This window comes from Hoplias malabaricus, chromosome 10 (genome assembly GCF_029633855.1).
Source record: "Hoplias malabaricus isolate fHopMal1 chromosome 10, fHopMal1.hap1, whole genome shotgun sequence".
NCBI classification, from domain to species: domain Eukaryota; kingdom Metazoa; phylum Chordata; class Actinopteri; order Characiformes; family Erythrinidae; genus Hoplias; species Hoplias malabaricus.
Window position 1 is genome coordinate 22,533,852 of NC_089809.1, and position 14,418 is coordinate 22,548,269.

The window sequence follows — 14,418 nt, forward strand, 5'->3', positions numbered from 1 at the left end:
GCATATACTATACATACTTTTCATAGGCAAACATTTTTGTATCAAAAGTCATTTTTAAACTGGTCATATATAACATTCTAATTTCCTGAGATGAATTTTTCATTGGCTGTAAGCTGCAATAAACATTTAAAAATAAATGTTTGAAATAGCTCACTCTGTTTGTAGTGACTCTATACAATATGAGTATATTAACTTTTTAATGATATGCTCAATTTTTGAGATGCACCTGTACATCACATTCTCCATCAATCTCAAGAACTCCTTTGCATGGTGACATGATTCTTGAGATTGATGGAGAATGGGATGTAGATTCTTCTGACGCATGAAATAATCTGCTATTGTAAGCAGTAGGGAAGTTATAACTACAAGTTATAACTTTTTGTACATCAGAGTCCTCTCTCTCTCTCTCTCTCTCTCTCTCTCTCTCTCTCTCTCTCTCTCTCTCTCTCTCTCTCTCTCTCACACACACACACACACACACACACACACAGCAAAAATAAGGGGTTTGACCAAAAATATAAATTCCAATAGATTTTATTGGAGGCCAAGTCTAAAGAAGTGTGTAGTATGTAGGAGTATAACTGGGAAAAAATAAAAACAAAATATTGTACAAAACATAATGGTAAAATAAAGCATGTAAATTACAAGCAGTACAAGTCTATATCTATTAGCTATTTGTTTGAGACGTTAACATTTATAAGTATTTGGTGTTTTACTTAAATTGAATATTCTGCATATAGATTTGCATCATTTAGAAAAAGAAAAAGAGCAATAGGTTTTTCTTATTGATCTCACAAGATTGTCAGTGGCCTTTAGGGAAAAAAACACGATGAAAGACGCCGAGAGGTGGACACGAAACTCCTAATAAATCTTTTGAGCTGCCCGCGATCGTTCAGAGTGGAGTGCAGTGGAGTTATAATGCTGTAGCACCATCTGGCGGTTGAACAGAGAATGTGCTCATTACGTTTAGAAATCAACCTGTTCATGCTCAACAGGTATTTTACTGTGGTGTAGAAAAAAATACCCGACATTGATCTGACCAGTTAAAAATTGTAAAAAAAAAAAAATAAATAAAATAAAAAAAAAATAGTAGTCTCTGATTAAGTTTGGAGAAAATCATCTTAAATTGCAAAATAAGGCTATTCAATTAGTTCATGCATTTCTGTTCTTCTGTTTCACACAGTGTGAGCTGGAATTTAAAAAAATGGGAGATGGTTTTTTATTAATTTTGTTCCAACAGTGAAAACATATGGAGGTGTATAGGTTGATCATAATTATAAGGTGGTAAGCATTTCCTTGAAACTGTCAAGACTATACGGTTATTGTTGTGTGCTGGTGAGTACAGTGAATAAATGGTCTTCTAGAAACTTATGGCAGTGTTTTAAACACTGTACGAAATCTCCACTTTTAGAAATCATACACACTCCCTCATTATTTTGCATGAAAACATCTGTGTAAAAATCAAACCTCTACAGTGAAACACAGCTGATGTAGCACTTATTCAGTTTTGAGTGTATACCCTGTGTGTTGAGGCAAGTAAATCAGTACACACACACACACAAACACACACACACACACAAACACACACACAAACACACACACACACACAAACACACACACACACACACACACACACACACACACACACACACACACACACACACACACACACCAATGACTTAGCCGTTGAGTTTATCAGTTTCTTCACTTTTCACTGCACACAGCTCTCCACTCTCTGCATTTTCTCCTGGAACCTGAAACCACAGTAATAATAATATTATGGAACAACCCATGACTTTTGCGTTATGTTTAATTATACATTGTTCTGCTAAATGAATTCTTAAAGATTTGTGTAGCTTGTAGTGGTTTGTCCAGTCTAAAACCTGTCTTACACATGTGTAAATGAGGCTTTTGCAAATGATGCGACACTTTATTTTATATGTTCGTTTTGTTTAATATATTAAACTCAGAAAATAAATGAAATATTAGACCTATATTTTTCTGTAAAAGATGAGTTGATTTATATAATCAAATGTGAAGTTTGTAACCTTTCACACACAGTTCTGGTAGTTGGTCCAAATGAAGCACATTTACCTCCCAGTAGATTGCATCCTCAAAGCACTGACTGTCTGGTGGGGCTCCATAAATCGGCAACTTTAGAATGAACCCTGAGGACATACACAGTCTCCTATGAGCTCAATACACTCTTTAGAGTGAGTTTAAGAATCATTTTAATGACACTGTCACTGTGATCACTTCACCTTAGTAAAAAACACACTCTATTTTACTTCTCTTTTTGAGTACGTACCAACGATGAGTCCACCCAGCAGAGCTATGCCCAGTGTCACACCCAGAGAGGCAGCCTGCATTCCAGCCTGAGAGGAAGCTGTGAAATTTACATCGTCGATATGATCGAACACTCTGGCCATGCTGCAGAACACATCAGAAGGGAGAGAGTGTAAAATAAAACCAAACAGATACACTCATCCAAAACACCACTACAGTTATTTTTCTTATGTACAACTAAATGTCCCGTAATATATAATATAGCATGTTCAATTTCAGACAAATAGGTGCATATCTGTAACTTTACTTAAAATTATATTAAAAAGGGAAAAAAAACAAATAGTACTCACCCTTTTCCATATGTCTGTTCATTTGCTACGGCAGCAGTGACAATTCCGACGATAGCTCCCAGGACTCCAGGCATGCCGTGCAGGTTATGGACTCCACATGTGTCTTGGATTTTTAACTTTGACTCCAAAATTGGCTACAAAACCAGAAAACAAAAACATAACTACAAAAGTGGAAACTCTGAAAGGTGTACCCTTAAAATATAGTTATATGGAGCAGTACCATAAAAAGACAACTTTTGCTTCATTAAAGAATATCCCAGTGCATGTATCTTTGAAAAATATCATCAGTGAAGACTAGGACGCAAGTGTGATTGATGCAAAGCACAATAGCACCCCCTTGTGGAGCAGTCACTTAATGTCAGTGGATGTGTGGGCAATTCTAGTGGGCGAGTGAATATGTGAGTGAATGAGTTACAAGCCAGTTTCATATGCTTCCCAGATGCAGATCCAGATGCTTCCCCTCTAAAAACATGTTAATGTACTAATACCTAATAAACAACCCCAGCTTAAACCAGCATATATTCCATTTATTGTTTATACTGCTTTATTGTCTGAAGGTCACTCAAAACTAAATGACAGTTATAAATCCACATAATCCACGGGGCTCCATTTACTATAAACTGTAAACTGGTTTTGTAGATGAACATTTTAAAATATTTTTTCTTATTTATTATTATTACTTTTTTAAGACATACATCTTTCTGGTATGTGAGTGAACAGATACACAACCTTCATTCTCCATTTAACTTCTTCTTTAACTAACTTTATCTTGATGTTGCTTTGGGCACAAATCAGGAAAACATACACCTCACTAAGAGCTATTAAAAAAAAAGGGCTATAATAAGTTATTACTCACCGACAGGTACTTATAGCCCAGAACTGAGATGGTTCCAGCCAGGAACCCCACGATCATTGAGCCAAAAGGAGTCAGCATCATCTCACCAGCAGTTCCCACAGCAACACCACCAGCCAGCGCTGCATTCTGAATGTGTACCTAAAAGATCCAGAAAACAAGATGAACAAATAATGCATTCAGATACAGTCCCGCGCGAGCTCATGAATGCTGGTATGTGGTTAGACTCCACTGCTGAATTTAGAAATCGTACTATCTAGAAACATTCTTCTTTAGATTGCAATCAAAGAATCTGCTGCTCAGGTGACAACGCATTCTGCAGATGTCACCTGCCAGTCACTTGAGCTTACCAAAAGTGAAAAGTGCAGTAACCTTTATAAAAATTAATAGTCAACTCATAGCAGCAGCAGAGAGCCTTCTAGATATTTGGAGACCTAAACATGTATAAAATTATAGGAAATTTCTTTAGTTTAGGTAGGTGGATTGGCTACCAAAAATTGTCTATAGGTGTGAGTGCGTCGTCTTGAGAAGGGTGTTTTCACGCCCAGTGATTCCGGGTATGCTCTGGACCCACCGCAACCCTGAACTGGATAAGTGGTAAAAAGTGGATAAAGTGTGTGTGGTGTCTTCAGAAGTGGCAGAAGTCAAATGTTAAAAGTAAAGACCTTCCCCAGGATCTCATTTCAACTTTCTGGCTTCACTGATCATCTCAAACCAAGCTCAGGGGTGTCAGGACAGTTGAAGTAAATTTCTGGGAAGGATTTTTACTTTCTGGAGTTGAATTTGCCACCTCTTAGGGTCTTAAACTGGAACGATTTTCAAACTGCCCTAATGTAAGGCTCCAGTAATTAAGTCTGTGGAATTTGTCTACTCTGAGAGATGAAGGGCCAAAGTCATGTTGTTTAATATCCTGAACAAGGTAAATGTGGTACATTTTCTTGGGGAAAACCTGTGAAGTTAAAACTTTAACTGGTCGTATTCATAAATATTGAAACATTCCCAGGCTAATAATTAAGTTAATTCATGGACTGCAGTGCAAACATGAGTTGAGTTATTCCAGAGCACAGCAGTGCTTTATGGCCATCAGCAGGTCCTGGCTGTTTAAGGTATTAATCAGCGACCTTACAATTGCATTTACGACAGATAATCTTATACAACTTAAATTTAGTCTTGTTTCAGAGGCAGACTAAGGCAGTGTTATTATTGTGCAGGGTTCCTGTCTGAGCAGGGGATTGAACCCTACTCTGTTGTGTGTAGGGGTTCTACACTATACCAACTATGCCCCTCGGCTTAGTCACTACAAAAGAAAAAGAATATCAATAACCGTAACTGTAATAATGTTGTAATGGTAAAATATTGTGAGAGATTTTGTTGGGTGAAGTTTCAGTCAGTACAGAAGCCTTGAAAGAATGTTCCCACATGAGGGTGCTTACCATGTCCAGTTTCCCTTCATGGTTGACCAGGGCAGAGAAGGCGAATGTGGCGAGAGTGCAGGATGCCAGAGAATAGTAGGTGTTGAGGACAGTGCGGTGCTGGGCATCTCCATGAGCCGTGATGGCTGAGTTAAAACTAGGCCAAAACATCCACAGGAATATTGTACCTGCGTAGAATCCCATCAAACATCATTTCATTCTGATTGTAGCTTTCATATTTAGATCAAGTGGCTTTCAACTAAAATATGTTTATATTTCATGTAAGACGTGTAGAGCCCTATAACATGTCACGCTGCAGAAATGATATATTTTGTGATTTAAAGGATTCCCTACATATAATTAAAGCACATCAATATAACTCAAAATCATAAATAATAACCATAAGCCACAAACCATATATGATATAGGATCCATTCCAAAATGTAATTAATCATTTAAGTTATGTAATAACATAAATTCTGACAGTTGGACCACACCCAAACTCCTCCCATTAGCCCTATATATACCCTGTGAACTCCTGTCATTTCCATGTTAAAGGAACTCGCTCCCATCTCCAAACCTTTTCTTGTATTGATCTATCCAACAGGGGGGAATGGCTTCATACACATTCCTAAGCTACCCTGATCTCCTTCCCAAAAACTTCTCTTTCAGCCTTTACGGGCGTTGTCTGTACTAGCAAAATCTAATATGTATGTAAGTGATTCACTGTGGACGTTTTAATTGAGAGTTGATACACATTGGTCAGTGTGACCTGAGCCTTATTCTTGTCGAGTAAACTTAGATTCTTGTATATTAAAGAAAGACACGTCTCAGTGAGGGAAGATTCTGTCTTGTTTGTGGGCAGAAAATTTTACTGACCGATCATAGCAAAGATGTCAGAGTGGTAGACAGAGCTATTCTTGCTCTTGCTCTTTTCCAGGTTTTCCCTGTACAGCACACGGGTCACCATGAGTCCAAAGTATGCCCCAAATGTGTGGATGGTCATGGAACCGCCAGCATCTTTGGCCTATAAATAGCGTTACATTTAAAGATATTAAACTCTGCTGTATTTTTTTTTTATATTTTTTTATCTTTTTTTATTTGTCTGAAAACTGGACAGATTTACATTTAATATGAATATCCAGTTGGTCTAGATTTTTATCATTCATTAGAGTTTACAAACACAGTCACAGTTACACATCATATATGTAAATTTTCATGAGCTTTCTGAGAAGAACATAAGGGATATCTCAGATACAGGTATATGAGGAAGTCCCGACAGCCCTGGTCAGATGACTTGCTTTGTTGATTTTCTAAATATTTATATTTTTATAATTGTTTTATTACTATATAATTTCTGAATAAAGTTTAAAAAGTAAATAAATATAAATAAATTAATTAAATGTTTTCTCTGCAGAACATGTGTATTTCACTTCAACAAATTTAACAAAACATGTTATAAAACCAGAGGCTCCTGAGAATTTGCATATGACTCTAGAAAACCACAAACCACAAACTCATAACTGTACATGCCTTCATATCTTTATCTCAGCCTGTACAGTTTTCTCAGATGCTACGTCTAAAATGCATTGATGCATTGATAAATATGTTCCAATGACCAGCAAATCAACTTTAAAATCACATGAACCATAATCATGGCTTTACTTATTTTAATTTCTAAAGCTTTAAGGGATTGTATATGGGCCAAAACTTTATTTTCTCACTCTCATATATCACATACACATAAATTGCACAGTATTTTATGTTAAAGAGTATATATTAAGTTGTAGGTCTTGAGACTAATTTCTAAATAATAAACTCAGTGTGTTAAAACATGAATTGCATGTGACAGTGCAGAGACAGAAACTGACATGCTCAAAGCCAAGGTCTTTGCTTTAAGCTAAAGTTATTAAATAGTCCTAAAACAAATAATGCTATTCTGTGATAGGGCAGAACAATGTATGGTTTGATCAATTGAGTATTACAATACTGACCCTCAAATACCCATCTCAGAGGATTCCTGTGGGTGACTTGATGAGTCGCAGTATTCATATGATCAAACTAATGCTTTAAACCATAATAAATTCAAGGCCATGGCAATGCATATTTCAAATCTAGTATACAACTATATAATCGCTATATGGGCTTGTGTCTTTTTTTATTGTGTATTACTGCATTCAGTACAGATTCTGAATTGACTCACATGGAGAAATACAAGGAGGATGTGCTCATTTATTGCAAACAGTGTGACTTCAAACACAGCCATTATCAGCAGCTGGACTGGGCTCGTCTTCCCCAGTACAGCCCCGAATGAGATCAGCACCGAACCAGTGCAGAAGTCTGCATTTATCATGCTGCAGGGGACAGTGACATATTACATATTTATTTCATTTTCATTTACAAATAACTCATAAACTTTTTTTATATATACATATCTACTAGCAGAACAAACCTTCATATTTCCTTATGTAGTAAAATGTAAATAAATAAATAAAAAACAATTTACAATAATATCTGTTGAAAATTTTCTTCCATATCTATTTGTTTAAAAAAAAAATCTGGATAGTAACTATGCACCTATCAGACAGTATATTAAAATGACCTGCATGTTCCTCTATTTTACTGCCAATATAAGTGCACATTGTTTGTTTACAATTACAGTCTGTAGTCCATGTGCTGCACTGTATATATTGTTGGCTACATTTCACCCTGTATTTCAATGGTCAATACTCACACAGGACCACCACAGAGCATGCATTATTTTGTTGGTACTACAGAGTGAATTATAAGCAAAGTGGTGCTGATAGAATAGACAATATACAGTGTATGTGTAATGCAACTATAGATATCCTGTTCGGTCTTGGTCTGTCACTTTCAGATTGTTTAAATACATAATATGCACAGGGGGAAAAATTGAGAGAACAAGAAAAATATATAAAGTAGTTTTAATCTCTCACCTCAGCACTCCGACTTGGATCTTGCCATGATGAAGGCCATGAACAAAGCCCTGCATAAGTGTAGCCCACTGTAGAGAGAACGCTGCGATGAGGAAGTTAAATCCAACGCTGCTGAAGCCATAACGCTGCAGGAATGTCATGAGAAATCCGAAACCAACGAAGATCATCACATGTACATCCTGGAAGCCTAAAACACACACACACACACACACACACACACACACACACACACACACACACACACACACACACACACACACAAGCCTCAACAACAGTTGATCCATCCAGGTAATGTTCAGAAACTTATATTATATTTTCACGCTTAAAGAACAGCCCTTTTCTGACCCATACTCTGCAGCAGCTTGTTCAGTATGTATCAGTATGCCCTGTACAATTTTACAGCTTCCCTAGCAACACAGCTGTTTTTCATGATCAAATGATTTGACCTGAGATCCTTAGGGCACCCTGAGGGCACTGAAGCTGGCATTTACTTCATGTGAGTGCTCCTACTGATGCCCCTCATTAGAGACATTCTCTGTGCCCATCTGCCCCACACCACTGACACAATAAAGCTTTGTGCTGTTGCTACGCAACCGACGGCTAACACTGGCATCAATGAAGATGGCAGAATCCCTGAGGGCAAACTGTCCCACATACCCCAAATCTTCTCTCATTCCTCCTGTGCCACCAAATTACTGAGTAACCTACAAAAAGCACTGATAACACATAGACAGGACTTATTAAACGACCAGAACTACTGTTCGAGTTTGCATTCTCCTCCAGTTATAAGTTGTTCAGTGGCATTGTGTTAGTGGCAGTCTGAAAAGAAGCAATGGCTTGACCCTACATGTCTTGGGCAGACTCACAATTTGCAATTTGCAATGATTGGGCCAACAATTTGGCAAAGCTTAAGGATAAAGGGAAAAAATATTATCAAAAAAAAAACATTTAAAGTTCTTTCATGACTCCAAAATGGTTCCACGGTTTCTTCTGTGGCAGCACAAAAATATATGTCATGGCCATCATGGAGTTATGAATTAACTTAGATTTGGGCTCCTCCTACTTTACATCTCAAGCCCTAGAAGTCCTTCTCTTTTATATTATGGTGAAAACTTTATATAACTTCACCGCCAACTTATCTCCCATTCTTCCATGACTGCTTTCTCCTGCTGAGGGAGGCAAAAGGGGGCAAAGCTGCCCAGAATTCTCCCCAAATTTCAAAGACTTTCCCTTTACTCTCTCAAGTTTCTGGTTTTCAAATGTGTAGTCTGAATATCTTTCATTTAGGCACAAACGTTGATATATCCATGGAAGTTTAGTAAACAGCATACGGCTATTCATTAGACTATAACCAAACTGCTTTAAATTTTAACTAAACAGTTTGCTTTTATTATCAGCTATGGCATAAATGTATCTGTGGGAATGTTATTGTTTCAGGATTGAGGGGTGAATGTTATAGAGCATGATTAATGATGGGCTAGATTACAGATTATTATCAAGCCCATAGCTGAAATATGTGGGATGAAAACTGCACCTAATCTAAGTTAAGTCAGCCATCTGATATGTCTCATCTTTCAGCTTTCAACCTCCCGCTGTCCCTCAGCAGTAGTGCTATGCAGGTGCATGTGCGTATATAAACAGGGTCCTATGTCCTACAAGTCTGAAGATAGGAGAAGACCAGCACAGGTGAACTTTATAGCACAGCACACACCCACAGTCCCCAAGCCTCCTCTCTTCCTGAGAAGGCCTTAATAAAAGAGAGGACCAGAAGAGCTGGATGGTAGAATGGAGGGAATCAAAAATTAAGTTTGGTAGTTTGAAAAAACTCTAATGCTGACTTTTTCTGACTTTCACCTTTCTCATTTTCCTCACAACTTCCTCGACCCGCTTCAGTGAATTTGAACTCATTTTAACCTTTTAGCTAATAGTTAAACTCAAATAAAAATTCCCTAAAAGCACTTGAGCACCTGTGACTTAACTTCCATTTTACAATGGATAATTCTTCCAAGTTCCACAAAAACATTTTTGGGGGGATGGTTTAGATATCACAACTTTTCTAATTCCTTTGCACACTATCCTGAGTCTATGTGGGAGTGCTGCAGTGTGTGTCCTTAACAGGATTCACCATGGGCTGTCTAACAGCTGCAAGACAAACAGCTGCTCAAGAACTTCATTAAAGAAAGCAAACAACAGCAAAACAGGGGAGCAAAAATCTACTTCAGTTTGACAAACACAGCCTTCAGAAACTTCAAGTCGAACTTCAGTTCAAGTCCAGGTGCAAATCTGATTAAAAGAATGTAGCACAATAATCCATGATCTGTTCAAAGTGGCCCAAAGAATGACTACTTATGTAATGATGTACCTAACATCAGTCCACATGTTTAAGCGTTATGAATGAAAGCCTATCCATGGTGATTTGATGCACGAACAGAAAAACTGGCTTATTAATATTCTACAAAGTTTTAATCTTAAAAAACAATCAAAGATACATTTAGGCCACCACTGCCATTGTTGTATTATAAAAATACCAAACTGATATTTAACAATGACAATATCTAATAATCTTATGTGAATAGATTTACCTGCCAGGCACAGTGTGTCTGTAGGTGACAATTTAAGAAAAGCAGGCTTTGGACAGTAAATTATTAACATTAGACCCTGCCCTCTACGCATATCTGACTTGACCCATTAGTTAATTAAAAATTTCTTCATTGGTCACTGTACAAGTTGGAGGTAAACATGAAAGAAGTATAATGTTAGAACAAACTGCAAGCAATTTTATATTAATTTTGCTATGTGACCAATTATAGAAATTATTTTACAGCAGAATCAAAAGTGGACAGGTCAGGTAAGGTGTAAAGATCAATAAATAAAATAAAAAATGAAACCAATAGGTGCAGTAATTTTGCCCTCTACAGTTCAACCGATGCTTTAATTACAAAATCAAGTCCTTTAATTACAAAAACATGTCCCAGGCCACCACATCTGCAGCAAACTCTATTTCTGTAATGTGAGCCCATTGTAGACACACCTTCATTTGTACATAAACAGATTATATAATATGAAAAGAGATGAGGCACTCTGGAGGACCTGCAAATGAGCCTAAGTTCACCACGCTCAATGCCAAGTGTAAGCAAAAAGTAAATAATCCTCCTCCACCTTAACACTGGGTGGTGTCCTCTGGAGTAATTTCGTAGACTACATTTGGGAAGAGCTGGAGTGATCCAGAAATAATCATCCATCATCAGCACCTATCAGTACCAAGTCTCACAAATGCTCTTGTAGCTATATGCAATCAAATCCCCACAGAAATATTTGATCTCCTCTAAAGCCAGCTCAAAAAAATAGAATGAGTTACCCTGTTACAAGCAGCTGTCCACAAACTTTTGTCCGTATAATGTAAATATGTGTAAATATAACGATATATTTTGGTGTTTAATTTTATTTAACTCTATGGCCCAAAGTCTTTCAAAAGGGCAGTCAAGTGGTTTCAAGCTAAAATATCTAACTATAATAAACTTTAGGTATGAAGCCTCTCTCTCTCTTTCTTTCTCTCTCTCTCTCTCTCTCTCTCTCTCTCTCTCTCTCTCTCTCTCGTGCACTTACTGGGGTAGCGATAGTAGAACTCGTTCTCGTAGTCTGTGTGGTTGGGTGATGTCCACTTGTTGGCACTTGTATGTTCATCGTACTCCACAAGTGCTCCAAAGAGGATAATGAGAATGACCTCCAGCACAATGCACACTACTGGCAGTTTGATCCTCAGGTTGGCGTGTTCTGCCATGATGATAACTTGATGATAACTGACTCTCTCTCTCTCTCTCTCTCTCTCTCTCTCTCTCTCTCTCTCTCTCTCTCTCTCTCTCTTCTCTCTCTCTCTCTCTCCCCCTCTGGCAGCAGGTCGGGGGCTTAGAAGACAGTGACAGTGGGGTCTATGTAACGTCTATTTTGACTGTTGGAGGAACGCACTTGGTGCAGTTGGTAACGCCCACATGTCACATCAACTCTGCTGATTGGTGGAGGCCCGTGTTCTGAGCCACACCCACTTTCACCTTGCTGGGTTAAAGTAAGTTTGAAATTTAAACAATGTTCCCCTTTTCTCTTTCCTTAGAATGGTACTTAGATGAAAATCCCCAACTGTAAACACGGGAACCATGATGAGTATGATGAGTATAAATGCTAAATTGTATACTGTAAAGAAAATAAAGTCTGGTCCAGTAAGTGGTGCATTTGTGGGAAGAAACTTGCAGTGCCATGTGGCCTTTTAAGTCAGCAAACGGTTAACACATAGAAATTTTGATAGAGATTTCATCTGAAATAATGACGTTTTGGAATCTCCTAAATAAATAAAATATAAATAAACTGTCCACAAAAGTGTACAAAATTCCAAAAATGTACACAACTGGCTAAGGTTTATGCTTAAGATTCTTAATCTGTTTAAGTCTTAAAATATTTTACTTGTTCACCAATCAACATCTTGTTCAGCAATCAACATCTTTTAAATTAATACTCAGAGATGACCCTATGCTTTACTATATTTTGGGGTGGAATAAAATATATAAACTGGCTGAATGGCTGATGAAATCCTGTGTGTGTTCCTGCCTCCCAGTATTTCTAATGGCAACTCTAATCAGGATGGAAGGAGTTACAGATGAATGAACAAATTAATTCATTCATTCATCCATTGTCTGTAACCGCTTATCCAATTGTGAGATATGGCTATGAGTGGGGCTTTGGTACACTCAGGAAGAGCTCCCAGCATGCACTACGGGCCCACCTTTTTGTACTTTTATAGGATTTATTTTCATTGTTTTGTGCTGTGAGCATGAGAGTAATATATGGGATGTTTATTGGTGTTTGGGCCTGTTAGGTCTTTCTTTGTAGCAAGAACTGTGTTTTGTCCAAGGCTTCTCCCTCTGGGTGAAACACAGCAGCTTTGGTGTGCTGAGTCTCTTTACAAGCCACACCCAAATGCTCACTGTTGCTTGTTCTTATTTACGGAGTCAAAAAAGGGTCAAAAAGATTTTGAGTTTGTAAAACAATACTCACAAATGTAACCGACTTTGTAACTGCGTTTGAGCACACGTAAAACAAAACTTGTAACTGCGTTTGAGCAACTACATACACATAAAACTAAAATCCACAAATGTATTGGAATGTACAAATTTAAAAAAAACAACTACAATAATAATAATTTAAATTCACAAATATGAAAGAAAGATTTGCAGTTGTAAATCAAGTGTCGTGAATGTGTGAATCAGTACCTTCTCAAACGGCTTAAAATGTGCAAGAGCAAACCTTTTTAAGGTTCCAAATGTGACAGTGGGATTTTTTGAATGAGGTGGACAGCAACAAATCAATGATTCAATGATTCCGATTGGTTAAACAAACCTTGCGATGTGATTGGTCCAGCTCAAGATTTCCTATTGGTCCATCAATTGGCCGTAAAAACAGGGTCTTAAATCCGCAACTGCAAAAAGAGATTCACACATGCAGCAGAGAAGGTGAATTTGTGGATTTTTTCCCCCTCATTCAGAAACTCCCACTGTCACATTGGGAACCTTAAAAAGGTTTGCTCTTGCACATTTTAAGCCATTTGAGAAGGTACTGATTCACACATTCATGACATTTGATTTACAAATACAAATCATTTTTTCATATTTGTGAATTGAATTATTATTATTACTGTTATTATTTTTTTTTAATTTGTGCATTCCAATACATTTGTGAATTTTAGTTTTAGGTGTATGTAGTTGCTCAAATGCTGTCATTACAAAGTCTGTTACATTTGTGAGTATTGTTTTACAAACTCAAGATCTTTTTGACCCTTTTTTGACTCCATACTTATTCTCTGATGCTTTTTCAGAGAATTTCAATAAAGAGCATTAAAGGCAACGATGAAGCCGGGTAGTTCTTCTTGATGCTGATTGTCAGAACAATAAAATATAAAAAAAAGTAAAGATAATACTTTTAACTTAAATATACGACAGAGATTTAGGGCCATGGCATTGAGAAAAATAAAAGATTCCAAGAATAAAGTCAGAATTCTGAGAATAATGTCGGAATAATTCTGAGAAAAAAAGGTCAGTATAATATAGAGAATAAAGTCAGAATATTTAGAGAAACAGTTTTGGGCTATTTATTATAATATGTAGACAGACACACTCATTGTCTGTGCGCCATAAAGTGAGTTGTGAAAGAAGCAAAACAGAATTATTTATGAAAGGCATCCACACGACATGACAACTAACCCCGTCAGTGCAGACCCTGACTGCAATACATACAGCTTTAGTATAATTGTAAGAGTCCATGAGCTGTAACATGAAGGAGCCTCATGGGCATGCCGGAGTTCCACTCGCTCTGGATCGATCATTTTTGTGACCATTAATTTAATGATAAATTGAAACAACAAGCAGTTTAAAGTCAAATCAACTTGCAGAAAGGAATTCAAAGCCAAACTTGACTTAAAGTCGTAAGTTGAAACAAATAGTAATTCTAATTGGATTTAACTTAAAATTTTAAGGCAGCTTTTGAATTTACGTTTTTGAGCTGAAGCTGGTGAG

General features: G+C 37.2%; 1 protein-coding gene across 1 annotated transcript; it reads right to left on the reverse strand.

Moving 5' to 3' along the window:
• Window positions 1–522: 522 nt before the first annotated feature.
• On the reverse strand, window positions 523–11,760 carry rhbg (Rh family B glycoprotein). The gene is made up of 10 exons (XM_066682398.1): window positions 11,465–11,760; window positions 7,859–8,045; window positions 7,105–7,255; window positions 5,781–5,928; window positions 4,923–5,089; window positions 3,493–3,630; window positions 2,637–2,770; window positions 2,309–2,430; window positions 2,095–2,168; window positions 523–1,754 (listed from the first exon to the last, which is right to left on the reverse strand). Exons 1-10 carry the CDS (start codon window positions 11,637–11,639, stop codon window positions 1,680–1,682), a joined length of 1,371 nt encoding a protein of 456 aa, XP_066538495.1. The 5' UTR covers window positions 11,640–11,760; the 3' UTR covers window positions 523–1,679.
• Between the last annotated feature and the right edge of the window lie 2,658 nt (window positions 11,761–14,418).